Below are 25,868 nucleotides of genomic sequence, written 5' to 3' on the forward strand. Positions count from 1 at the left end.
TTGTTAAAATTAATGTTATATTTAATCTTAATTTAGTCCTAATTTAAAAGTACTTTTAAGTTTTAATAAGTTTTGAATTTCTATTTGACATAAAGTTTTCTCCTATTCTACATGCAAAATCTATTCATATGTAGTGCAGTTCGTCATGTCATGCTTTTCCATTCTTATATTTCTTTTCCCCCAAATGCTTCTTTTTTTCACTTTGATGATTGACCATGCAAATTCATTCTTATTATTCCAGCGGTAAAAAAAAAAAAAATCCATTCTTCCATATAGTTTATGTCTTATGTGGACATTGTGAAATACTCTCCCATCCTCTCTCTCTCTCTTCCATAGGCCATTTAGGGTCTCAGTTGACTGACAGCTCATCTCAACATTGCAGCCCAGGTCTCAGTTGCATACAGACAAGACAGGAGACCCCCACCTCCTCCCGCGTCCTCTCTTAAATTTTTTTTTTTTTTTGCTGATAAAAAAATGAATATTTCATTCACATGCTCACAAGAACAGAGGCAGCCCAGCACAGAACAGAGAGACGGAGAGTCAGAGATAGAGAGAGAGAGAGAGAGAGGAAGAGACCCAACCCAACTTCAATTTCTTCACATTGTTGCCTCCAAAATCTGCAGTTATATAAAAAGCATAGCAATGCAGCAGATCTGATCCCATTGAGCTTTTCATCCCCCAGCATTCGCCTCAAAGCTCCCACCTTTGGAAGCAACAAGGCCATTGGAGAAGATGAGAGGCTGCACTCTTCTTCTTCACTCTCTCATCTTCAATGGGCTGCTCCTCCTCTTCCTGCAGCTCCAGGGCGCCAATGGAGATAACCCTTACAGGTTCTTCACTTGGAAGGTCACTTATGGCGACATTTACCCACTTGGAGTTAAGCAACAGGTCAGTCAGCACAGCAGCTCTTCTTCTTCTTGTATGTATTCTCATTTGCTTTGCTTCTTAGGGGCATTTAGTTCGATAATGCCATTGAGTTCTTTTGTTGGTGCTACTTGCTTGCAGGGTATTCTGATCAACGGGCAGTTCCCGGGGCCGCACATCGACGCCATCACCAATGACAACTTGGTTATCAGCGTCTACAACTACTTGAGGGAGCCGTTCCTCCTTTCTTGGTAATGCTCGTTTCGTTTCTCCATGGATGTCATGTTCTTGTGAAGCTCTTCTTTTAGCTCAGTTTGCTCATTAACAGAACAAAGATTATGCGGAACCGTGACTTTCGGTCGGTCCCCCCCGGTTTATCAGATCTGAGGTTCTCTTGCCTAATACGAGTCTGAAACTAGTGCATTGGCAAGTTCTTTTATGTACTTCTCCGGGGAGGATTGAATATATCCCTGGTATCAGATTTACGGGAGTTGTCATCCGCATTTTTCTTATACCGGTGTTTCGTATTTGGCCGAAAGGTATGCTGGTGAGTTCCCCCAAAGGGATATATGAGTGATGAAAAGTTATGTCCCCTTGGTCATGTGAATAAAGAATGGTCTACATCTTTATGTAGGGAAGAACAGGGCATATGGGCCAATATCATTGCTCTTGCCTGCATTGGCAATTTCGCCCCTCTTGGTCTATTGCCCTTTTTAGGGCTCCATTAATTTAGTATCTTAAGGACATTGACTGTTCCAATTCCTTAATGGGATGTGCTTAAAATATTGAATATCTAGATCTTGCAGTACGTCATTAAACTATTCCATCACATGCTGGATTCCTTTAGCTGGACACCTGCCTTAGTTATCGGGTCTAATCATATCCCCGTACCTAAAACCGTGAGCATGTCATGCTGTTCCCGGTATCAGTGCCTCGTCTGGCATTGAGTTCATCCAGAGCTTTGTAGCAAGCAGTAAACAGTAAGCAAAACTGAAGTAATAAACTGCCATATTTTGCTTCGAATCGCTTTCCTCAGGAACGGGATACAGCAGAGAAGGAACTCGTGGCAAGACGGAGTGTACGGGACGAATTGCCCAATCCCGCCACGGAAGAACTTCACGTACATCCTCCAAGTGAAGGATCAGATTGGGAGCTACTTCTACTTCCCGTCTCTCGGGTTCCACAAGGCTGCTGGTGCATTCGGCAGCATCAGGATATGGAGCCGCCCGCGGATCCCTGTCCCTTTCCCTCCTCCTGCTGGGGATTTCATGGTTCTCACTGGAGACTGGTTCAAAAGAAACCACTATGTAATTATCTTCGAGTCCAATACTGAATGGATCTCCTGCTCGTTGTTTTAGTTGCTGATGTGCTTGTTTCCACGGAACTTGTAGGACTTAAAACGCATATCAGATGGTGGCCATAAACTTCCTCTTCCTGATGGGCTTCTGATCAATGGTCGGGGTTGGAACGGATACACTTTCACAGTAGATCCAGGTACTTTGACGTTAAACCTATCCATGCCTGCACCCAGTTGATTGCTATAGCTTGGATAGGACCAAAACTGTCAACAGATGTGATTAATTATGGTTACGTGACAAAAAGCCGAAGAACTTCTTAACTCGGATACACCTTTCTAATATGTACCTCAAGTGCGAATTTTCCATTATTTACCAACTTATTGTGTAATTAATTAACCGTATACAGGAAAGACGTACAGGTTCAGAATATCGAATGTGGGGCTAACCACATCAATCAATTTCCGTATCCAAGGCCACAAGATGAAGCTGGTCGAGGTAGAGGGATCCCACACTATCCAAAACACGTATGACGCCCTCGACATCCACCTTGGACAGTCCTATTCCGTCCTGGTCACAGCTGACCAACTGCCTCAGGGTTACTATGTTGTCGTGTCCTCACGTTTCACTTCTCCGGTGCTCACGACCACAGCCGTTCTCCACTACAGCAATTCCAGGAGAGGAGTCTCTGGCCCTGTCCCCCGTGGACCTACAACCCAGATCAATTGGTCCCTCAACCAGGCCCGATCTATCCGGTAAGGTGAATGACTTCTAGTGCATATTCATTTAGCTGATTTACCAAGTTTTCTAACTTTACTGTCGTCAAAAACAGGCGGAACTTGACAGCAAGCGGTCCCCGTCCAAATCCTCAAGGATCTTATCACTATGGACTCATTAAACCAAGCCGAACCATCACGCTGGCAAACTCTGCCCCCATTATCAACAGGAAGCAGAGGTATGCTGTCAACAGCGTCTCGTTCATTCCAGCAGATACACCATTGAAGCTCGCAGACTACTTCAATATCCCTGGAGTCTTTAACCTGGGAAGCATCCCTACAAGTCCCACTTGGGGGAACGCCTACTACCAGACCTCTGTCATGGCAGCGAACTTCCGGGAGTTCATCGAGATTGTGTTCCAGAACTGGGAGGACACAGTGCAGTCGTGGCACATGGATGGATATTCCTTCTTCGTTGTCGGGTTAGTATATTATATTATCAAAAGAACATGTACTGGTTAAATCGATATTAGAATATTAAATCTGGGATTCTGGATCTTGATCAGTATGGATGGAGGTCAGTGGACGCAGGCGAGTAGGTCGCGATACAACTTGAGAGACACGGTCGCACGTTCTACAGTTCAGGTATGTGAACCTCACCTCAACATGATCAAGCTAGTGGCCATGTTCACGCCATCGAGTAAATTTGGACGGACAGTTAACAGTTTGAGAATGAGTTGAACCGACCTGACCCAACTTTCTTTGACATACCTTGGTTGATTTCATGGGCCACAGGTGTACCCGAAGGCGTGGACCGTGATCTATGTGGCCCTGGACAATGTGGGAATGTGGAACATCAGATCGGAGAATTGGGCGAGGCAGTATTTGGGCCAGCAGTTCTACCTCAGGGTCTACACCCCTTCCAAGTCTCTCAGGGACGAGGCGGCGATCCCGAAGAACGCTCTTCTATGTGGGCGAGCCCGGGGCCGTCACACAAGGCCTTAACTCCGAGCCAGGATCAGTTTTTCTTTGACAGATCGTCACGAGAGGGTGGCGACGCGATTCTGTATGTTTGTTCAGAGGATGCACGGGAGATTTTCATTAACCAGGAGATGAAATCAGATTGAGCTCTTTCGATTGAGAGACTTCAGCCTTGTATGGAATTTATTCATTTAATGCTTCGTTTTCCTCCTCGTAAATTTTAACTCGATAATTGCCTCGAAAATCATACCACAATTGATCACGCCCAGTCGTACATTGGATCACGAACCGAAACTCTTTTAGTGTCAACCCTTCCTATACAATATATATATACATATATATATATATGTATATTTTCTGTCGATTGTGTATATTACGCTCCAAATTTAACACGAACTATTTTTTTTCTAAAGGTGAAATCATTTTGGGGTTGTTATTTTTTAAAATATTTAAATATTTGCCTTTCTTGTTATTTTGGATGACGTGCATGTGCTATGTCAGCTAGAATCGATTACCATGTAAGCTAGAAGAAAGAAAAATTAACATGATAGGATAAAGATCAAATATGATGTTTGTAATTTTACTTTAAAAAATAGTTCATGATAAATTTGATTAAAAAAAAATTGAACCTTATGGTTTTAAGTATAATTTACCCTTTAAAGATTCGATAAATTCTTATATCTACTGTGTATATATATATATATATACATATATAGATATAATTTTTGCAGTTATGAAAAAACTCATGATCCTAATAAAGGGAAATAGAACACACAAAATGATGCATGAACTCTTATTTCTTAATTAGAAGCATGTACTAATAAATACAATTTCTTAAGGCTGCCATGCGTAGTTCATCAACAACACATCTGTGAATGGGAAATATAAGTAAACAGGTTGATTATTCATTCACTACTTTCAAGGATATCCAGTCAGGCATAAAGCGCACAATAAGTAGATGTATATGCAAGAATCAATCATTCTCAATGGGAGATTCTGTTTATTAGGCCACGGGTGCCCGCCAATATCAGTGATGGCCAGCTTAAACCATGTAAAGACCATTCTAGCTAGCTATTTCATACACCTGGCAGGGAAAAACCATGGAGGTAGACAACACAGCAAGAATTTATGGTGCGTTTAGTTTCAAAGTTAAAGTAACTTTGATTTTGATTTTAATTTTAATTGTGGAAAAGGACAAATGAGATATGATTATAAATTTAATTTGGGAAACGTATGTTTTTGTTGTGTAGTGTGTTGAGTTAAAGTTAAAGTTAGAATTTTTTTCTTGGAAAATGTGTGTTTTTATTACGTAATGTGTTGAGTTAAAGTTAAAAAACTTTAACTTACAATTCAAACACCCCAAAGGTGCTTTTCATTATAGAGTTAACTAAAGTTAATTTTGATTTTGATTTTGATTTTGATTGTGAAAAAAGACAAATGAGATGAGATTATAAATTTGACTTGGAAAACGTGTATTTTTGTTGTGTAGTGTGTTGAGTTAAAGTTAAAGTTAAAATTTTTGACTTGATAAATGTGTGTTTTTATTATGTAGTGTGTTGAGTTAAAGCTAAAGTTAAAGTTAAAGTCAAAGTCAAAGGAATAATATTGGGCCTAAACTATTATACATTCATCACTAGAAAAATATGCTCTAAAATCTTTGCATAGGGTAGGGTAAAGATTTCTCTCCATTGTCCGACAGTAAATAATATGACAGTCAGAACAGTACTAAGTTTTTCAAAAAGAAACCAGTTTATTCTTTCGGTAAGTAGAAGAAACAAAATTTATCCTCCAATGGATCCGACAAAGTCGATCAGAGGCGATGTGAGAGATATGGTAGGAAAGCATCACAGATATAATCATTGATCTAAAATCTCGCCTTAAATGATTATTTCACGGGTATCAAATTTCCATAAATAATTCGGTGTTAGTATCCATAAATAATTCGGTGAATTTAAGGAGAATCATAGATCTAAAATATTGCCAAAAAATTTGAACTTTTATCAAATTTCCCTGCATAAAAGAAAGAAGAAAAAGAAAAAAAATCACCCCAAGATGAACTTTTTCCAACCGGTATCAGATTTCCATACATAAAAGAAAGAAGAAGAAAAGGAAAGAAATCACACCCATGGCTTTCGGTGATGTAATCTAAGATTATAGATCTAAAATCTCCCTGAACTTTTCCCCGAAACAGCCTCTATTCCTTCAACAGCGGTTAGGCCTTTTCCTAATCCTACTGCTCATCTCCGCTTCTCCCAAGAGTTGAAGAAAAGGCTACCGACTTGGCCTACTTTGACTCGCACAAATCTACCTATATCTATATTTGTATTTTCTTTGAATTAAAGGAGAGTTACAAGGTAACTCTCGTTTAGCCATTTGTCACTTATTGAGTAGGTAAATTAAATATTATTTTAATGCTCTTTCTTCTTTATTATTATTTTTTGCACAAATAAAAATGAGACACTTTAAAATGATTTTTTTAAAGAAAAATTCAAAATTTTAAGTTTTGATTCTTTACTTTTCCTTGATGACAGAAATTGAGTAAGTTCTCGATTACAATTCTACAAGTAATAGAGAGAGAGAAAGGTGATGGATTATCAAGTGACAGTTTTGGAAAGAGGAGCATCTTTTTCATTCTTTTTCTTTTTTTGCGAGAAGTTCGTCAAATCTATTTCTATATTTATATCTTTAAACTAAAGGAGAGTTATAAATGTCACTTTTCCTTTAGCAATTTGTCACTTTTTGAACGGGTAAATAAAATATTATTTTAAAGATTTCGCTTCTTTACATTTTTTGTACAAATAAAGATAAGACACTTTAAAGAGATTTTTAAAAAAAATTCAAAATTTTTAAATTTCAACTCTTTAGTTTTCCTTGATGACGGAAATTGAGTAAGTTCTGGGTTGCAATTCTACAGGTAATAGAGAAAGAGAAAGGTAATCGATCATCAAGTGAGGGTTTTGGAATGAGAAGCTTCTTCTTTTTTTTTTTTTTGGGCAAGAAGTTAATCGAATAGTGGGTAATTAGTGGTGGTCATGAATGAAATGACACATATGTAATGACGCATTTTTATTTTAAACTACTGACTAACAAAGAAGTGATGTTCTGTTTTCACTTAATGACTGGTTGATGATATTGTTAATAAAATATTGTTATATAATATACATTAAATTTGTCAAATACTTCGTATGACTTATTTGCAATACTTATATGGCTATGAAGTTAATTCCAAAATTATATATATATTAATATATATTTTTAACCGCAAGAACGCACGGCGGATTTACACTAGTTTTCGTATATGAAAGAAAAAACAAAAGGAGAAAAATCTCACCTGATCATGGCTTTCGGTGATGTTAGCATCCATGGATCCGACTATCGCTAAGAATGGCTCTCCCACGAGAAGAACTTGAGCAAGTTGGGTGTCTCTGGTTGAGGCAAACTAGTGCTTTGGGCGAGAGGATATATATATATATATATATATATACATCGTGAGTTTTTTTCTCCCATAATCATTATTTTGATGATTGATATATAATTTTCTATATAAAAAATGACTATTTATCATTTAATCATTATTGACATGATGGAACTCGTGCTTTACCAATTGATGCATATATTATATTTTATTTCCTCAAATTCAATACGAAATCTATCCTCATATATATAAAGCAAAAAATTATCATTTGATCTCATTTTCGCTTCTCTAAAAAACCATTATTACATAAATTACTTGAATCATTGAAGTCATTTTAGTAATTAAATAGTAAATAAACGCTGAGCCTCTTAACCCATTATCCCATTTGAGAAAAGGAAACAACCCACCTTCAAATGTTGTCCAATCAAAGTTTGTATCTACGGATCAAGTTAAATAATTTTAATCATCCTTATAAAGAAAAAGACAAAAAAAAGTGTAGAAAAGGCCCATACTCGCTTCTTGATCGCGATGGCCCAAATTTAATGTTCCTCGATCCTACTGGACAAGGTTTAATGTTTTACTTAATAACAACTCAACTTTTGTATATAATTAATGCTCTTTTAAGAAAAAAATTGATTTGAAGAAATAAACTTCTATAATAAAAAGAAGGTAAAACTATAAAAACTCTCATTGTGATTTAGGATTGGGACAAATTGCACCATATGTTTTTGTTAGAGACAATTAGTCCCATGTGGTGTACTCCGTTAGACATAAGGGATTACAACGTTAATTTTTTTTCATTTTCAATCCTCAATCTTTAACTTTTTAATCATTTTGGTTCTAAATCTTTTTTCTTTTATCATTCATTCCCTCAACTTTTCATTTTGTTTTTTTTAGTCCTACAAAGAAAATCGAAAGGGAATGAGGGGTCGGGGCTGATGTTTCGATTTTCTTTATATGACTAAAATGAAACAAAATGAAAAGTTTAGGATAGGAATGATAAAAGAAAAAAATTTAGAACCAAAATGATTAAAAGGCTAAAAATTGAGGATTGAAAATGAAAAAAAATTAACGCCGTAACCCCATATATCTAACAAAATACACCATAGGGGGGGCTAATCGTCCATAACAAAAATACATTGTGCAATTTGTTCCGATCCCAAATTATAAGGAGGGGTTTTTGTACTTTTCCTAATTGGATTGAGGATGCTCGTGAAATTCTTTACGTAGCTCGTGGAAAATTCATTCAACCCTTTAGTCTAGTCACTTTTAGATATGAATTTTAGAATGTATTGGAATACACCTTTTATTATAGGTTTCCACTCCTCTTACGTAAAATGTATAAGATATGCGTGGCTAACATTTCTTCATTATTGTTATACACATCTTGATCCAAAAAAATTAATATTTATAAATGATTTAATGAAAAAAGTATTTATATAGAATGCATTATTAATTTTTTAATTGGCTTGAAAAATATACATGGGACTTATCCAAAAAAGAATAATAACTACATGGGAGTATTAGGTTGAGGTGGGATTTGAACCTTTGATATATATGTGCTTAAGGGGGGTAAAAATCCCTTCTTGAGCCAACCCAAACAAATATGCAATTGAAAGGTTAAATGCAAAAGAAAAAATAAATTAAAAGAAGCACAGTAAAAATAGGAAGAAAATCTGTTGTTGTGACATGTTTCCCCTGTATGCAAGAGTTTTAGTTTATTACTATGATATGGATATGATTATGATTCCTGATAGAACAATTAATTCCGGGTTAAAGAAGAAAATTACCGTAGAGTCCCTTGAATAAAAAGATTTGGTTGAATCTTGGTGGACTTACCGCCGTAAGGTGCCTACACTGCACTTTCTTTATTCCTAATAGAACCTTATTTCCATTATGATGACTAGTCAACAAAAGGGAAACAAAAAGACTCATTTAATAATATATGAGAAAAACATATTAAAAAATTACGAATAGGGTTCGATTTTTATTTATGATCAATAATAATCAAATAGGCTCACATCTAATCGGTTACCAAAACAAAGAATTGCCTGAGTGATCCTCAATGAGTAAAACTATATTGAAGGATAAAATCATCCCCATCGATCGTAATTTATCTACCGTATCATATCTCAAAGTTTATTTATCAACTCTTAAATTTTTCTATTTAAATGAAAAAAAAAAAACAAGAACCCAAAGAAATGGCGTCACCAACTTCTGGTGGGGAATGAATTGGGAACTAAGAAGCTTCTTTCTTGTCCCCACAGCGGTAGGACGTCACCTATCCACCGACCGCTCTTGCATGCCTCCGTACGTGTCACCGTCCGAGGATTCTCCGACATGCGAGGCTTCCATACGCCACACCCCCCGGCCAAGTAAACTCCGACCACCTAACCTTTTGTAGTTTTGTTAGTAAATATATGTAATAAACAAATTGCTCTCTTGATACATTGGACAAGTCCTCTCCAACACTCCCTCTTCATGCATAACGTACTTCCCTTGCTTGCATCATATACAATATTCAATCCGTATACTTAGACATTTACACGATATTCCCCGATCACGGAATATACCCTGTCGACTATCGTCAACATCCCTTATTTCTTGCATGGTACCTAATTTTGTTCACGAAAGTTAGATTTGTTGATATGGCCAACTGGCTTAATCAATTTAAAAATGAGTCGTGCTATAGTACCGGTGCTATACCATATATATTGACGTGCACCGATGTAAAATCCTGCATTGCTTAAAAAGCCATTAGTATTGCATGATAATCTTTTAGGGAGGTCTAATTTGTCTTTAAAATGTTTACTTTTTATGGTCAATTAGATAATGTGTCCTATATTATACATTATTTGTCTCTAAAATGTTAAAAAAAAAACAACTTTCCCATAAATAACATATTGGTCCAAATGGTTCAACACCTCTTTCCTTTAAAATGGTTTTGAGTTTTACTTGCTAATAGAGAAAATCCATGATCAGGGGAATCACATCTTAATTGGCCAATCCAACTCGAATATAAATTAGGTGGCATCCATCAGTCTTCCGAATACATGGAAGTGCACACCCGAAAAACAAAGTTCCTTATTAATATTTTAAATTTAAAGATGTAAAAAACTAGTTAATACTTGAGCAATAAAAATTAATATATTTGTCTTCTAAATTGTGTTTTTTCATAGTTATTTATATAGAGATGCTAAATTCAATTTAAAATTTATATTTTTATGGGGTAAAAATTTACGAGCTGACAATAAATAAATAAGCACCTATTTCCGCTGTTTGTTTTTATTTTCCTCTCACACCTTTCTTTCTCCAAAATTCCATCATTCATATATTATTATTATTATGAATATAATAATTAATATAATAATAATTGTAATAATAATAATAATTATTATCATATTAATAATAAATTATTATTATTATTATTATTATTATTATAAATTATTAATATAATAATAATTGTTATTATTATTATCCCACGATCAAGACAATTGGTTGAATCCCATGAAACCATTTCATAGTTCATTGATATCTTCTTTCTATAAAGCAAATCGACTTAATTATTATTATTATTAATATAATTTTATTATTATTATTATTATACTAATTTTTATAATAATAATTGTAATAATAATAATAATAATAATAATAATAATAATATTATTATTATTATTATTATTATTATTATTATTATTATTATTCTTACAATTATTTTAATTATTATATTATTACTGTCCTCTCGTTATCGAGTCTCTCTTTTGCACTTCTCTACTCAGCTCCGATGATAACAAGAACTTTCAACATTTCTGAAGAAACAATAGATTACCTACGAAAATTTGGTCAAAATTTTTGGATAGGATGAAATTTCAGATGGATTTATCTATTAGAAGTTTCTTTTTAATAAAATAAAATATTTTCTCGCAAAAGTTTTTATCAAAATAAAAGTATATTTTGACATTTCCTTATGAATAAAATAGAAAAAAAACTAAAATATATATTTAAATTATAAAGATTATTACAAAAGAGAAAAGGGGTGTAGCTCAAATTTGATATGTAGTAAGCTTATCCATACCCCTTTATTAATTACTAATATTTATATTTCATTGTACTAAACTCAATAGCTTCCTTTATAACAAAAAAAATTTACAAAAATATAGTAAATAATAGAGTTGTAAGTTTGGACAAGTAAAGAGTCTTTATATAATTGAGAGAGAAGGTATTGTTATTTCAAAATGAATGTGAGGGTTTCAAATATCGCGCACTGAATCAATTCTATATGTTGGATAGATGGAGCTGCTATGCGGTTTGACTGGAAGAAATAGTCAGATGGAGCTGCTTTGTGGTTTCAAATATCAGATTATCCTTTTTTGTGGTTTGACTAGAAGAAATTGTAGTCTCTTACACAAATTATGAAAATAATAAATAATACTTAAATAAATAAAATGAAGTGTGTGAATTAATTAAGTGAAATAAGTCTGGGGGCCGTTGAGTGTTAGGGTACTTCCTCTGGTCAGTCTTTGGAGTTTATATGGAGAAAGGGAGAGTCTGAACATTTTTTAAGGATTTTTTTTGTTCTGGGGGTAATGCTTACACAAGGTTAGTTAATAAATTACATGCATGAGCTTATGTCATGGTCACATAAATTATTCATCTTTTTATCTTTTTAAATATTATGTTTGTAATAACTTGTAGCAAACCCTCTTTAACGTATGGAACGTTGCAAATTTGGTTTGCAGTAACATTAACTCTCAGTTATTATCTTCACCCTATTCTCTATGCTTTGCCCTTTTCTTCTCCCTATTTTCTTGACCCTTTTGACTTGCTTGATTTTTGATATTTTATTTTTATTCAAAGTCCAATCTTCATATAAAAATGAATTGGTTCAAACGATTTGACACTTATTTTCTTTAAATAAGATCTCAAATTCAAGTCTTGTAAATGAAGAAAATTTATGATTGTGAGAGTTTTATCCCCTTACGGACTAATCCAACTCAAATTAGATTAATCGAGACCCATTAAATTTCCCGAATACCACAATGAGTTTTAAATAAAAAAAAAGATTCGAATTTTCATCAATCTTATTGGACATATTCTCCAAGAAATTTTTTTTCTAATGATAAGATCGGAATCCGCCGATTGTATTAGTGAAAATAGAGAATGACGTATTAATTAAGTCCTCTGTCATAACGGTTTTCATTTTAAATTTACACAACTGCATCAGTCAATTTCCTATTCGACACGTATGATACGGTATTATCTATATATATGTAAGTTTCTATATACATATACTAAAAGAAAAATACAATACATATACAATCTGATAAACATCTTACATGATCCCCAAGATATATGCGGCGCATGCACAGAAGAAGGTAGAATCACATGTACATGGGCACAATTACGTACCAATTATACAACACTCACAAGATGGTGCATTGTATGATTGTGATTATGAATTATAAGAAAGCAAGAATCTCTTTGTATATATGATTAAAGTATATGAAAATAATTATTCTTGTTATGTCATAAAGATGGTATTGTACTTCTCTTTACAAAGTTCAATATTTTCACCCAATCATGAAGGCATTTTTGAACAAATCTAAGACTGACTTCCTCTATGGAATTTTCCCTTTCCCCATCAAAGCTTTCAAAGAATTGAAAAAGCAAACATCCCTGAAATCTCCCAGAGACTCAGAAGAATCGGAAAAAGCTGCATAAAAAGACAAATTTGTTCAACAGAATTTTTTGTATTGGTCTTGCAAGTATTTATTTTATTCCCCCCATCTATTTTGTTGCTACTACCACCTCACAAGGAGCAAATTAAAATATATATATATTTACAAAAAAAATAATAATAAATTCACAATATGAATTACAAGTCTTCTTCTTCTCCATCTACTTCTTCTTATATATCCACCTTCTCCTCTTGCCACCGAGGAGTGCTCCTTGGAGGCTAACAGCTCGGGCGATATGAGGATTCACCAGAGGGCTCGCTCTCAGAGCAATCCAATGACCGACATCAGCCTCAAGCCTGCCCCCGTGAGGCCGTACGTCCGGTCAAAGACTCCTCGGCTCCGATGGACCCCTGCCCTTCACCGCTCCTTCACGCATGCAGTCGAAAGCCTTGGGGGAGAAGAACGTAAGTCGCATTATACGGAATTCCCATTTATGGTTCCGTTTGGAGATTCTTCTTTTAGTTGACGAAAAACTTTAAGCAACAATGACTTGCATTGTATGAAGTAATGTTATTATTTTCTTTTTCCTGGAGAAACAACGTACGAATTACAACCCGGCTGGTAGAAGTTATTGTACACTTTATGATCATGCATGTTTTGTTGCCATACAGAATTCCATATGATATCGTTCAATTTTTCTTTCAGTCTATGAGGAGCTTTTAGCAACATCAACTTGCTCACATATAGGAAGCATTTTATATAAACGATGTAAGAATCACGACGAAATCACGCATCAGATCATGATAATTGACAAACATATACATACATATGCAGGGGCCACCCCAAAGATGGTTTTGCAGATAATGGGTGTGACGGGACTTACCATATCTCACGTGAAGAGCCATCTTCAGGTCCTATAAATATGATCTCTCACTCTCTCCATTGTTAAGAATTCGAACGTATATATGCATACATATTATCATGTCGTGTATTGTTGTTGCAGATGTACCGGAGCATGAAGCAGGAACAGATGATACAAGGTAACCCAAAGATAACCATATGCATATGTATATTTAAAGCACTTCATATATATATATATATATATATATATCATACAAGCACCTTGGTCCAATCGAATATTAATAATTTCTTGCAAGTGGCGGATAGAGCCAACGTCATCGTTTATTATCGATTGGCATAAATAGAGCAACACGTACGCATCTTACTACAAAATGACGGAAACTAGCTACAAATTATCTAATGAGATGGACGCACGTGCATGCTTGCGCTGACCCGTGAATTATATATGGGCGCACACGAGCACAAAATTAATGTCTCTTTTAGATGAACGGGATCATCTAGATCTGGATCATAAGCTATTCTCATACTTCTCACTAATCATCTTCTATCAAGAATTTATGATCATATTGTGTTACTAATTGCATCTTAAATCGCTAGATCATAAGTTTGTTGGGTCTAGATTAAACATTGTTAGATTTTTTACGGAGTTCTCGTCACGCAGAGGCAGTGTTAGCAGCGAAGCAGAGGGAGATGGCACAACTCATGGCTCGTGCCAACTATAACGCTCGCTTCCACCCGGCCTATGCCCATTATAATCCACATGGAACGAATAGCCATATATTCTCCGGCAACGGAAACCAAGGTGCATGGGGCGCAAGGCAACTCTCTCTTATCAATGCCGGCAACCCGATAATGGAACGGTAATCATCATAATTTTATAAATGAACGTAACATAAAGATATGGTTGCTAACAATTTAAATAAGATATGAACGCAAACGATAGAGGATCAGACGTTGATACGATGATCAACAATAAAAAGATAGTTCTTGATCACGTGCAAGCCACGAGCCTTGTAGGTCATGAGCCTCAAGCTTTCCCGAGCAACCTGCAAAAAGTCTCGAGCTTCGACGATCAACCCTTTCACGAGCAACTTGCAAAAGGGAGAGTATAATGACACAAGTCCTAATATGGTAATTTATAGATGTTTCAGATTCAATTCTTAGAGAAAATATTTGGTGAGTAATATAAAGTCAAGTGGCTGTATAAAACTTCACTCTCGAATGATAAGTGTCCCACTAAACAACTCTCTCTCTTTCTTGCTTTACATGTGTTATTCGGAGGTGGAGTTTTACAGAACCACTTGTCTGTGTATTACTAACACCATATTTTCTCCAAATCTTATTGCGAGACTATCGATGCCCCTTTACTAGACATTCTTAGTTTTGTATTAAACGAATGAGTCTCAATGTAACCGGAAAAAAGAAAAGGGAGTTTGTGGGGAAGGGGAACCGAAGAGCACATGACTTAAGATATGTATGAAAATCGAAATCATGATATGGAATAAAAATATCATTGCATTAAATTTCATGTAATTACTAGTCCGTATAAGATGTAAGAGAAAAAATTTATGGTACAAATAATGAAAGTGACTGTACAATACAGTCATTAAAATACCAGAGAGTATTAAGTAAAATTCTTCAAAATATAAGTAATTTATTGGAAATCATAATAGTAAATTTTTTTTGACATCTATGCGATTTACTTGGAGGAATGTGAATTTGCTTCATTAGTAAGTAATGTACTATGAACCCAAGTGATTTACTCTCACGTGATTTACATAATATATGTAATTTACTGGATATATTTATTTGATATTGCAATATTTTTTACCATACAAATTGAAGCAATTTATTTTGCCTGTATGATTATACCCGAGACCTTCCTCATATAACATACATGCACCTTAAAGATCCTCTTCAAAAGATATAATAAGAAATGGTTTTTTTTAATAAAAAAAAAGCGTAGCACAGTGGGACACGCTCTTCGCATGTTGACCTAAAGGTCACAGGCTCGATGCCTAAATGGACTACTTGTACTTTTTATTAATTTATTTTTTTGTCAGTAGGAAAAAGAATAAATTAATTTCTCCCCCCTCTCTCTTCCTATATATATATATACAAATATACACACACGCACGCATATATATGTATATTCTTTTTATGGGATATTCAAAATCTTATCATGAAATGGGGTGGGTTCAGCAGAAGGAAAGGGGGGGAAGAGGAAGAACCCAATTGAAGAAATTCACGTGATGCTTAAATTCTTTGCAGTACTTTTTCTTGACTATTGCCATATTACTGTTTCCAAATTATAATTTCTGTACGTACAGCTCTGGTGAATATGATTTTGTCCTGATATATATATGTGTGTGTCTGTGTGTGTGTGTGTGTGTGTGCAGGGAGAAGCTGGAGATGGCCGAGAATCCTCATCAAGAAGCTGGACAAGAATGGAATAATATTGCACGGAAAGTGACGGAACATCGCCCATTTGCCATTGCTTCTGACGACGGCAGCATCATCACCAACAAGCCATCCTCTTACATCATCTTCAGGGATCTCCTCAGGACCTCCAATCCCCAAGTAATAAGTTAACCAATTTATTAATCACCATATATACGTGCATGAACACGTTCCGATCATTATCCGTTAATATCCCGATATGGAAGCATATCGGCTAGCCAGCCCTATTTTGATCCTGTTTATTTCGGTGTTGTTGTATGTTTGCAGGGCAGGAATATTGCGGATCAAAAGGTAACGGGCAGGCGAGGGCCTGAGAACCATGGAGCCGATCACAGGTCGGAGCTGTCCCTGTCTCTGAGCTCATCGAGCGTGGCTGGACTTGCAAGTGGTGCGGAGGACTTGTCCCTTGACCTAACTCTCTAGCTAGCTAGAAGCAACAAGCACATATATATAAAGTGACCTCAACATTTATATAACAAATATATATGTAGCTTCTTTTAAAGAATAGGCAGGTTAAAATGGTTTGTAATAGTGGCATCTGAAGAATGCCGAAACTATAATATCAAGAATTAAATAAAGGTTTGAACATTGACGTGCCCAATCATATACGCTTATACTCGTGATGATGATCGCTAATCCATCGAAAAGAATGCATTTACGTCATTATACTTATAATAACTAGTGTAATAGCACGTGCGTTGCACGTGCCTTTATTATTATTATTATTATTAGTAGTAGTTGTAGCAGCTTACATTGTATGAGCACATACGAGCACATAAAAATTCTTTAAAATTAGCACAGGCCATTCATATTACTACTCCATCAACGAGGCTGTACTGAGGCAAGGAGAAGGTGAAGGCCTTCACATTGACACCCTCCAGGAAGTCTTCCTCGATGTCGGAATCCTTGAAATTTCTGGAAGTCTTCCTCGACCTCGAAATCCTGGAGATTTGCATTCTACCCTTTGAAGCCATGAGATGGTCAGGTGAGTTGCAACACACGCATAATGACATTTCAAAGTAGAGCGAAGCTGGCGGTATAAGGTTCTGACTGTGTGCAGTACGACTTTACATCTACAGTGATTATCAAATATGGACCATCGCTTTACATAAGACGTTCAATGTCGACCAAGAACAATGACTATTTGTCATTGATAATTGACTTCTATAATAACCTCATTGTAGGTGGTCTTTAATGATAGTCTTGAAGTCAAATGCCTCAATTAATATTGTATATATCAGCAAATCTAGTCAACTATAAAAAAAAGGTCAACTATAACTTCTACTTCAAATGAATACATAAGAAGATCTATTGTATCTACTATTCCAGTAATCTCAAGCATATTAATCAACAAATAGTTCTCGTTAATTCACTTAAATTGATAAGAATACCAAGACTCAAGCATATTACTCAAATCCAGTATCTTAAAGCAAAATTAACAAATTGCTATATGCACAAATTCGAGTTCAAACTACTTCAAAGAAACCAAAATGAGTGAGTTTGAATAATTAGCCTACTTCCACCCAAACTACTTTCATGGACATGTATACATATGAAGCTATGACTTAAAGATATTCCTGGAATTAATTTGTTATTTAAAAAAAAAATCTTCCAACTTGGATCGGATCATCGACTTGGATTTGGTAACATCTCTGAGCAGTCCCAAAATCTTCCAGCCCCCTAATTTGCACGCCCTAACTAGTCCTAACAAATGACAGCAATCGTTGTAAGCCGGCTGGAAGGAAGCAGCCATTCATAAAGAAAAATTCTGTTCAGAAAGCTCCTCGTTCCGCCAAGACCACAATAACCAACAGGAGATAGCAAATACACTTGCCCAACAAGATGGGGCAGCATGGGAACCCTCTTTAGAGAGGACGTTGAAAGTAAGCCAGTCCAAGAGGGGAGGGGAGAAGAAAGAGTCACGGAATACCTGGGGGACAATGGTCTCCCACATAGCTCGCATATAGACACAATCCCGAAACACATGAGTGAAAGACTCCACCCCTGAACTGCAGGAGCTGCACAGGCAAGAGTGAGATAAGTTCCACGAAGCATGGAGACTATTGGTGAGAAGTCGGTTATGGGCCGCAATCCAAAGGAACTTTCAGATTCTATGAGGCCCTCTCCATCTCCATATCTATGAGTTTCCAGGTCAAGCCCTCATTATCCCAGAAATCTTTAGCAAGAAGATTGTGCGCTGATGAAATCGAAAAAAATCCTGATGGCTCTAAGGACCAGCAGATCTGGTCAGGCTGGTCGCATGGGCTTGGAGGGTTAATGGCTGCGATTTGCAGAGACATGTGACGATCAATGAGCTGACTGAACAGTGAACACCCGCCAGTTCCAGTAGGAGATGGGATCGAATGGGCCTGGGCTCTGTTTCTCTCGGAAAAAAGAAAGGAAAAAAGAAGATGGGATCGTAAAACCCACTCCTAAAGATGTCCCTGCAATACCTTATAATGGAAACATCATCGCTTGAAGAATTTATTCGACACCAACAATCCATGAAAATCGATTTGCGTCAGTCACAACTCATGTTCCTTCAAGCAGCAGAGAAAAAGTGAAAATTAATAGTTAATAAAAAAAAAGAAGAGAAAACTATTGACTATCAACAAAGAAACTGACCAAATGGGTATTAGCTACATTACTAAAATAATATGAAATATAGTTTAGCTCCTAATCTATCATCTTCAATGCGTAGAAGAATACTATCTAAGCGAAAATGGCGGTGTTAATACCAATTTAATTTTCCATTTGGGTCAAGCACAACTGCCATCAACTGATGGTAAAAGTAATTGAATAAGATGAAAGCGATCAATTCTTAAGGCCTTAGCATAGGTGCGCACTTATCCGATGAAAGATTCAATACCTTTATGGTCCTGATTCATGAAGTAAGACCATTTAAAATAAAACTGATCTTGACCAAAGATAAGCACGTAATGGGCCCATGATGCATCTTGTGAAAGTTCCCGATTCATACAAGACCATAATAAAATGAGATGTTCGATCAGACATTGGCAGAAGCAAGTGTAGAAGAAACTTAAAAGACAATAGCTTACAGATCTTATGCAGACCAATGATCATTATTATCATCACTCCAGTAAATAGAATAATCCAAAAGTATAACCACAAATGTGTAGTTTATTAGCTAAACTAAGGTATCCAGTTGGAATAAAGTAACCTTGTCATCTCATAATCAACACTCATTGATGGCACCCTCTCTTTGGGCGCATCATCACAGTGATCAACTTTAGTTGAAAACCAAGAACAAATCCTTATAAATGATGGGTAAAATTGTATAGTATATTGACGTCATTGCAAAGTACCTCATGCCACAAGATCTCTTAAACCTTATATTAGCTGGTGAATTATTTGCCAGAGCCCATTAATAATGAAAACCAGCAGAACAGAGTACATTTCCTTAGCCTAGTCTGGCTGTTGGTGATGATGTAATATGTAATAAAAATGGCTTTTACTGCCAGTGAAACAAGTGTAGGTGAGGAAAAAGGAAGTACCTTGTTATCGAATGGCATCAACAAGATCCCATTTTTTTTGCACAGCATTTCTTGCTCCTGAAGTCAATGAGGAACAGATACATAAGTTGACCAACCTATCATGAAATCACAGAAAATGATGCCATGAAAATATTAATATTACCAATTAATAGGTGGATAGCAGATCCAAAAGAATGGCCTAATCCAAGAAGTTGGAAGGTCATGTATGTACCTGTGCGGTAAGTCGGTACAGTTCCTTTTGTTTCTTTTATGAAGTGTTTCAGAATTTCAACAGGACAACTCATGTCTCTAGTAGAAACCGAAAATGCCGATCAAATTGAAGTGATACTTCATCTGCAAAAAAGAAGTGATTAAAACCATGGGGCTACGGTTTCAATATCAATATCATAACAAAAAGTTACAATGATGCTTTTCCCTATAAGTGAATACGACTCCATCACAATCCACCGGCTAATAAACATGTATATAGGCACGAACACGCCCATTCATAAGAACTCCAAACTCGTAAACAAAGCAAAAGCATCCCCAGCTTACCTATTTGGTGTAAAATTCGATCAACTGGCGCTGCAGAGATTGGGATGACTGTGATAGGCATTTGATCAAGCAGCTTGAGGGGGGGAAAAATGGATCAGTTGGGAAGTAGAAATGGAGGAGGACCACTCCGCGGACAGGCAGGCACGATGGGGAATCGGTGAAAAGACACGAATTGGTGAGCGGGTACACGGTGGTAGGGTAGGTAGAAGCAGCCAACCTCAGCACTGTGGCGTTGACGGGTAGGCGTGGGTTGGACCAAGAGGAGGCCGGTGCCGAGGGCGGCAGCACAAGGATCAGAAGCGGAGTGCTTGGTCGGAGAAGCCGGAAGCGGAGAAAGTAATGTGGGGGGACGTATAAATACATGGAGTGAAGGAAATTGTTGCGCTGAAGGGACCGCGCTGGACGGAGGAAGTCCGAACAATGAGATTGATGGCAAGTGGAAGGAAGCAATGGGACACAACATTGGTGAAAGTGGCGGGAGAAGAGCAACGACAGTTAAGGAAGCAGTGAAGAAGACAGGGCAGGGGATGTATGAGACCGGCGACAAGACAATGGATGGGCCATCCCGGACCGTAGGATGAGACGGGAATGGGACTTGGCGGCAGTGCAAGCAGTGAGAGGCACTGGCGTGACTGGCGGGAGCCTTCTTGCTTATATTAGCTGCTGAACAGAGGCGTCTCGCGATTGCCGGAACGGCCTTAAACCAGCCAAGAGTAGAGTTGGAGGGGGCAGGGGTATTTTTGGAATATTAAAAGTATTAGAAACATTTCACACTTAAAGGCATCTCGCGATTGCGGAAACGGTGTTAAACCAGCGAAGGGATAGAGTTGAGGAGCAAGGGTATTTTCGGTTAACTCAACTCAATTTAACTCACAAATAGACAACAAAGCCACAGTTGAGGGCCCCACCTAAGCTGAATACATTTGACTAATGTTTCGCCTTTCTTTTTTTTTTCCCTGTCGGTGCTCTTGCATTTGACCGTTGGGTAGGGTGCTCTTCCTACTCAACAAAGCCACAGTGGCCATCGACAGATTCCAAGCTCGATCCTCTACCCCATTTTCAAACTCGATTTTGCTTGAATCACTCCAGATTTCATCGAAATCGGCCAGAAGAACCTCATAATCGAGGTCGGAAAGTCGCAATGCCACACAATCTCCTTTCTTCAAGCCGGAGCCTCTGGTTTAGGGTTCCCTCGAATCAGTCCAGATTTCGCCGATTACTTGTATCATTCAAGTAATTTTCCCTACAAAACTTTGAATTGAAGCCACAAAGCTAGAATTGAGCTCTCTGTAGCCTGGTTTCGAAGCACAGCTTGATGGCCGCGGAGACCGCGTCCAAAGCCTGGCAACCTGAAGTGGACCTCCGCAAGAGTGTACCGTCTCTCAACCGCTTGTTTCAGCAGCTTCTTCCTCTCCCAGCAAATGGTCACTGCCTCTCCCTCCTGCTCCAGCTTCGTCGCGAAACAACCCATCTCAAGTCGAAGCCTTTCTCTTCAAAATGTGCTGCAATGGCTGCAAAAATTCTCCATAAATGGTTTCAGGGCAAGCCCACCTCATCTTTTCCTCCATTGAAGTCCGAACTATTTCCCTTATCGGGCCCACCATCCAACAAAAAGTTAAGATGTTTTGTCTTTTTCTGCAAATGAATTGAGTTGAGTTGAACCATTTTTATTTGCCAAATAGAACCTAAGAGTGCATTTGGATTTTGGATTGAGTTAAGTTGAGTTTTGATTTTAATTGGTTTGTAATGATTGTATTGTTGAATTATGAGAAAAAGTGTGAAAAATAATAAATAATTGAGAGAAAATAATGATTAAGTAATAATTGCGTTGTTGAATTGTGAAAAAGTAATAAATAATTAAGAGAATTTAATATTAAAAATTGAATTAAATGGTTAAAAAAATTTAAAAAATGAAAAAAGTAATAATTATGATGTTGAATTGAAAATAAGTGGAGTTGAATTGAGTTGAAATTTTTTAAAAAAACAAACACATCCTTAAAAGTGTTGGAAACATTTCACACTTAAAGACGTCTCGTAATTGCCGAAACGGCGTTATGCGAAGGAGTAGAGTTGCGGGACAGGGATATTTTTAAAATATTAAAAGTATTTGGAACATGTCGCACTTTTGAAGGGGAGATATAATGGTAATTTGATCAGCATGAGGTTAGACCTCACCTTTGCATAACATAATCACGAGCTCTGATACATGTTAGTAAAACCGTGATATCATATCGGACTTTATTTATAATTAAGTAATAAAGTAGAATCTTGAAAGTCATTGAAAGCACTAATTGATGTCAAGAACAAGTTGATGTTCAGGCTTAGTTAATAAATACGAGAATATCTCGTGTTAAGGGGAAAAAAAAAAAAGGTGGAAGCATTACGTGGACGTTATAATAATGGTAATTTCATCAGCATGGAGCTAGACTCAACCGTGGTATTATGGTAGAGTTTATCCATAATTAAGTATAAAGTAGAATTTTGAAAGTCATTCGAAGCACTTATTGGTGTAAGGAACAAGCTGATATTCAAGCTCCGATGATAGACATAAGGATATCCCGTATTAAATAATAATAAAAAAAAAAGGATCAATAACTGATAGGAAATATTCCTTTTGGTGTGCAAATTTAATTTTTGTACACCAAAAAACAAAAAGAATGAAAATGGGCATCTCCTTTTTCACTAGAGCCAACCTGGCTATCAACTGTCCTCTACATTGAGCACGGATAATGGATGAAAATATATACTTTGGGTTAAATTATTAATTGATTTAAAACCTAATTCTCAACTGTCACCTTCTATATATTCCATGCTTCTCAGCTCTAATCCTATCCTGAGAAAAAAAAAACTAAGAGGGAAAAAAAAAAACAGTTCTCTTCATTGATTAAGGATGACTGCGAATAAGCTTCTTATCATTGTCTCGGCCATCTTGGGTGCACTTGCATGCACAACCAGTGGTAGGAAGCTTATGGTGAGCAGCCACGGTAATGTTGCATCACTGAACGGTGAGAAGACATTCTACCACAGCATCCCAGGCGTCGGTGTTAGCATAGGCGGCGTGAGTGGAGGGTTCGGTGGCGGGGGTGGTGGGGGAGGGGGTGGTGGCGGCGGACTTGGTGGATCTGGGTTCGGGGTGGGAGCTGGTAGCGGCTTTGGTTCTGGGATTGGAGATCTTGGGAGCGGCGGTGGTGGAGGATTTGGTGGAGGTGGCGGCAGCGGCCTTCTTGGTGGCGGTGCTGGAGCAGGATATGGTGGCGGCGCCGGTTCGGGTGGGGGACTTGGAGACGGTTTCCCTTGAAGTGTGAATCATTCAGAAGCGAACGCTAATAATCAAAATAATTTAGTCGAAAATATGTTTCGTAATTGTAATTTCAATCAAATAATTATATGGCATGCTTCATGTATGTTGATGTTGCAATTTGTGATACTTTTGTATGATCTTACATGTCAATTAATCGTGTAATTACTTTAAGCAGATTATTAATGAGCATTGAACTTTGCTGAAGTCATGCATGATCTCTTCAATTAATCATGTTCTATAGCTAATTGATAAACTGCACTCAGCCAGTGGCGGTTCCTGTTGACTTGGCGTACGTCCATCATTCTATCAAAGCCTTATATCTGTTATAACCGACATTGTCAAAATTGAGCTTCTAGCTAGAATCGACCAATGAAGGATTCACAAAATCGAAATATAAAATCGTATCATGGAGATTTCAGGTTTGATTATATGGTTGAACAGTCCGTACCCTTTTTTAGATTTTTATATTCCTTATATTAAACTCATGAACCTCCTTGCAATCAAGGAAAGATCGTATTATGGAATAGTAAGTTTCTAAAAAAAAATTAATTAACATACTATTTGTATGAATAATAGCCGTTATAAAGTGAAAAATTAAGGCTCAATATATATTATTTCAGCGCCCCATGAAACAAAATAAATATTATTTAATATTTTCAAACATTAACCAACGTGGGTTGTTTCAAGCGATTCGGGCTTGTTCCCCCTAAACATGTCTCAAGTTCGAATATTGTAAATGGAGAAAATGCTTGATTGTGAGAGTTTTACCCCTTAGTAGGCCAATCTGGGTCAAACTAGATTAGTCAGGGCCCGTTGAGCTTTTGAATATCAGGATACACACCAAAAAAAAAATTTGTTCTTCATAAGGATGGAATTGAGCATGCAAGAGAGATTTACAAAAAGTAAGTTCTTGCAAGATGACTCAAAGTCCTAATGATCCCACATTACTAAGCCGCAGATACTTATTCTGAAGCTTTGATTGCCTAGAATTGCAGATTTCTCGCATTTCCCTGTCCATCTCTTGATATCTACAGAACCTGTATCGAGTTGGAGCTGAACCTCGCTTCATCAGGCGATAAAAAGAGTATGGCAAAGGTGCGGAAGTTATTCGAAGCTGCTCTTTCGACTTATGACCAAAGCTTGAGTCTCTGGCAAGATTACTATTCTATGGAGATAAAGGTAAAAATTGCTTTCCTTGCTTTTTTGCCTCCCCTTGTCCAGATACAGATTGTCTTAGCGAATGTGGCCTTAATATGTCGATCTAAGGTTGATGTCCTGTTACGGCTTTTGAATTTACAATTTCTTTGCACGCTTCACAGATGGGGACATCAGAAACCGCAAAATGCCGTTCACTGGCGAGCACGTAAGACGCTCAAAGCCACAGCTGCCCTTACTGCTTTTAGGAATTGTTGATTGTACGTATCATGCACCTGTAGTTAGGACTACTTTGATTCATCGAAATCCAATTTTGATCACCCGGGTATCTAAACGTTGTTGTTCTTCTGAATGAGTTGAAGAGAGAGAGAGTATTTATGACCCGTTTGGCTCAAAAGAAGTTCCACATATAAGATTGCCATTATTATCCTTTTTTTTTTCTTTTTCTTTTTCTCTGTCATTTTCCATTTTCCTCTTTCCTCACATTTAAGAAAATTGTTACGTGATAATTTCTTCATACTATTTTGAGGATATGTAGATTTTCAATTGGTGTGGGGCTATTGAAATTGTCAAGGATGCTGCAAAAGTACCTCAATTCGACCAATCTGTATTATTAGTACAATTGTTGATGAAATTCCCAGAGATTCAAAATTGTCGGTTGAAGACCGTATAAAGGCCATGCACACACTGTTTCAACGGTTTGATTTTGTCCAAGACGTTGAAGATTTTTAGTAAAATCGAGGGGCTTGAAAGACCTCATTCCATTTCAGTTGGTCATAAACTTGTTTCAGTGACCAAAGTGGGTGATCCCACTCGTTAATAATTAAAGGTTTAGAGATCAGAGCGCGTGTGCTTTGTATAGCCCGCGAGCCAAACCAAACTTTCGTCCAGAGAGAATCGAGCACTTGGGAAGGCAGTAGTTAGCCGGACTTTTATCTCTCGACGTAGAAGAAATGGTCCGGGTTTGCATTCCTTTTCACGTATGAGTGCAATGAGGCCTCTGTCGTGATGACCGAGTAGGGTGAGTAAAATTGTAATGCGGCTGGCCGGGGACTAAGAGTCGGGACTCAGTCCTATTCCAATATATTAGAGT

The 25,868-nt window shown here is 37.0% G+C and overlaps 3 protein-coding genes and 1 long non-coding RNA gene across 12 annotated transcripts; 3 read left to right on the forward strand and 1 right to left on the reverse strand.

Moving 5' to 3' along the window:
- Positions 1 to 498: 498 nt before the first annotated feature.
- Positions 499 to 4,141, forward strand: LOC116206692 (L-ascorbate oxidase homolog). The gene is made up of 8 exons (XM_031539491.1): positions 499 to 888; positions 1,006 to 1,115; positions 1,901 to 2,171; positions 2,256 to 2,358; positions 2,569 to 2,914; positions 2,992 to 3,357; positions 3,442 to 3,520; positions 3,671 to 4,141. The coding sequence occupies exons 1-8, from the start codon at positions 733 to 735 to the stop codon at positions 3,878 to 3,880; spliced, it is 1,641 nt and encodes a 546-aa protein (XP_031395351.1). The 5' UTR covers positions 499 to 732; the 3' UTR covers positions 3,881 to 4,141.
- An 8,988-nt stretch (positions 4,142 to 13,129) lies between these two features.
- LOC116209483 (two-component response regulator ARR10-like) lies at positions 13,130 to 16,840 on the forward strand. 2 transcript variants are annotated; one of them, XM_031543134.1, is made up of 6 exons: positions 13,130 to 13,413; positions 13,784 to 13,860; positions 13,953 to 13,989; positions 14,478 to 14,670; positions 16,210 to 16,390; positions 16,538 to 16,840. In XM_031543134.1, exons 1-6 carry the CDS (start codon positions 13,245 to 13,247, stop codon positions 16,691 to 16,693), a joined length of 813 nt encoding a protein of 270 aa, XP_031398994.1. In that variant the 5' UTR covers positions 13,130 to 13,244; the 3' UTR covers positions 16,694 to 16,840. The 2 variants fall into 2 exon arrangements, with proteins under 2 accessions (XP_031398994.1, XP_031398993.1); XM_031543133.1 differs by having other exon boundaries at positions 13,134 to 13,413; positions 14,472 to 14,670.
- A 109-nt stretch (positions 16,841 to 16,949) lies between these two features.
- On the reverse strand, positions 16,950 to 21,864 carry LOC116209484. 8 transcript variants are annotated; one of them, XR_004157248.1, is made up of 5 exons: positions 20,320 to 21,864; positions 19,997 to 20,118; positions 19,786 to 19,880; positions 18,201 to 18,810; positions 16,950 to 17,232 (listed from the first exon to the last, which is right to left on the reverse strand). It is a non-coding gene; the product is annotated as an uncharacterized LOC116209484 (long non-coding RNA). The 8 variants fall into 8 exon arrangements; XR_004157244.1 differs by lacking the exon at positions 16,950 to 17,232 and having other exon boundaries at positions 17,629 to 18,288; positions 18,724 to 18,810; XR_004157247.1 differs by lacking the exon at positions 16,950 to 17,232 and adding an exon at positions 17,629 to 17,974.
- Positions 21,865 to 23,209: 1,345 nt separating this feature from the next.
- LOC116209149 (glycine-rich protein 5) lies at positions 23,210 to 23,617 on the forward strand. Its single transcript, XM_031542706.1, has one exon. The coding sequence runs from the start codon at positions 23,210 to 23,212 to the stop codon at positions 23,615 to 23,617; it is 408 nt and encodes a 135-aa protein (XP_031398566.1).
- The last annotated feature ends 2,251 nt before the right edge of the window (positions 23,618 to 25,868 follow it).

This window comes from Punica granatum, chromosome 5, assembly GCF_007655135.1.
Source record: "Punica granatum isolate Tunisia-2019 chromosome 5, ASM765513v2, whole genome shotgun sequence".
NCBI lineage: Eukaryota > Viridiplantae > Streptophyta > Magnoliopsida > Myrtales > Lythraceae > Punica > Punica granatum.

What these genes read in the sequence shown, in the direction of transcription:
- LOC116206692 (XM_031539491.1), top strand. Translation starts at nt 733, where the DNA reads ATGAGAGGCTGCACTCTTCTTCTTCACTCTCTCATCTTCAATGGGCTG. An exon ending in GAGCCGTTCCTCCTTTCTTG is followed by an intron (nt 1,116 to 1,900) that starts GTAATGCTCGTT and finishes CGCTTTCCTCAG; the next exon opens with GAACGGGATACAGCAGAGAA. An exon ending in TATTCCTTCTTCGTTGTCGG is followed by an intron (nt 3,358 to 3,441) that starts GTTAGTATATTA and finishes GATCTTGATCAG; the next exon opens with TATGGATGGAGGTCAGTGGA.
- LOC116209483 (XM_031543133.1), top strand. Translation starts at nt 13,245, where the DNA reads ATGAGGATTCACCAGAGGGCTCGCTCTCAGAGCAATCCAATGACCGAC. An exon ending in ACGTGAAGAGCCATCTTCAG is followed by an intron (nt 13,861 to 13,952) that starts GTCCTATAAATA and finishes TTGTTGTTGCAG; the next exon opens with ATGTACCGGAGCATGAAGCA. An exon ending in GCAGGAACAGATGATACAAG is followed by an intron (nt 13,990 to 14,471) that starts GTAACCCAAAGA and finishes CTCGTCACGCAG; the next exon opens with AGGCAGTGTTAGCAGCGAAG.
- LOC116209149 (XM_031542706.1), top strand. Translation starts at nt 23,210, where the DNA reads ATGACTGCGAATAAGCTTCTTATCATTGTCTCGGCCATCTTGGGTGCA.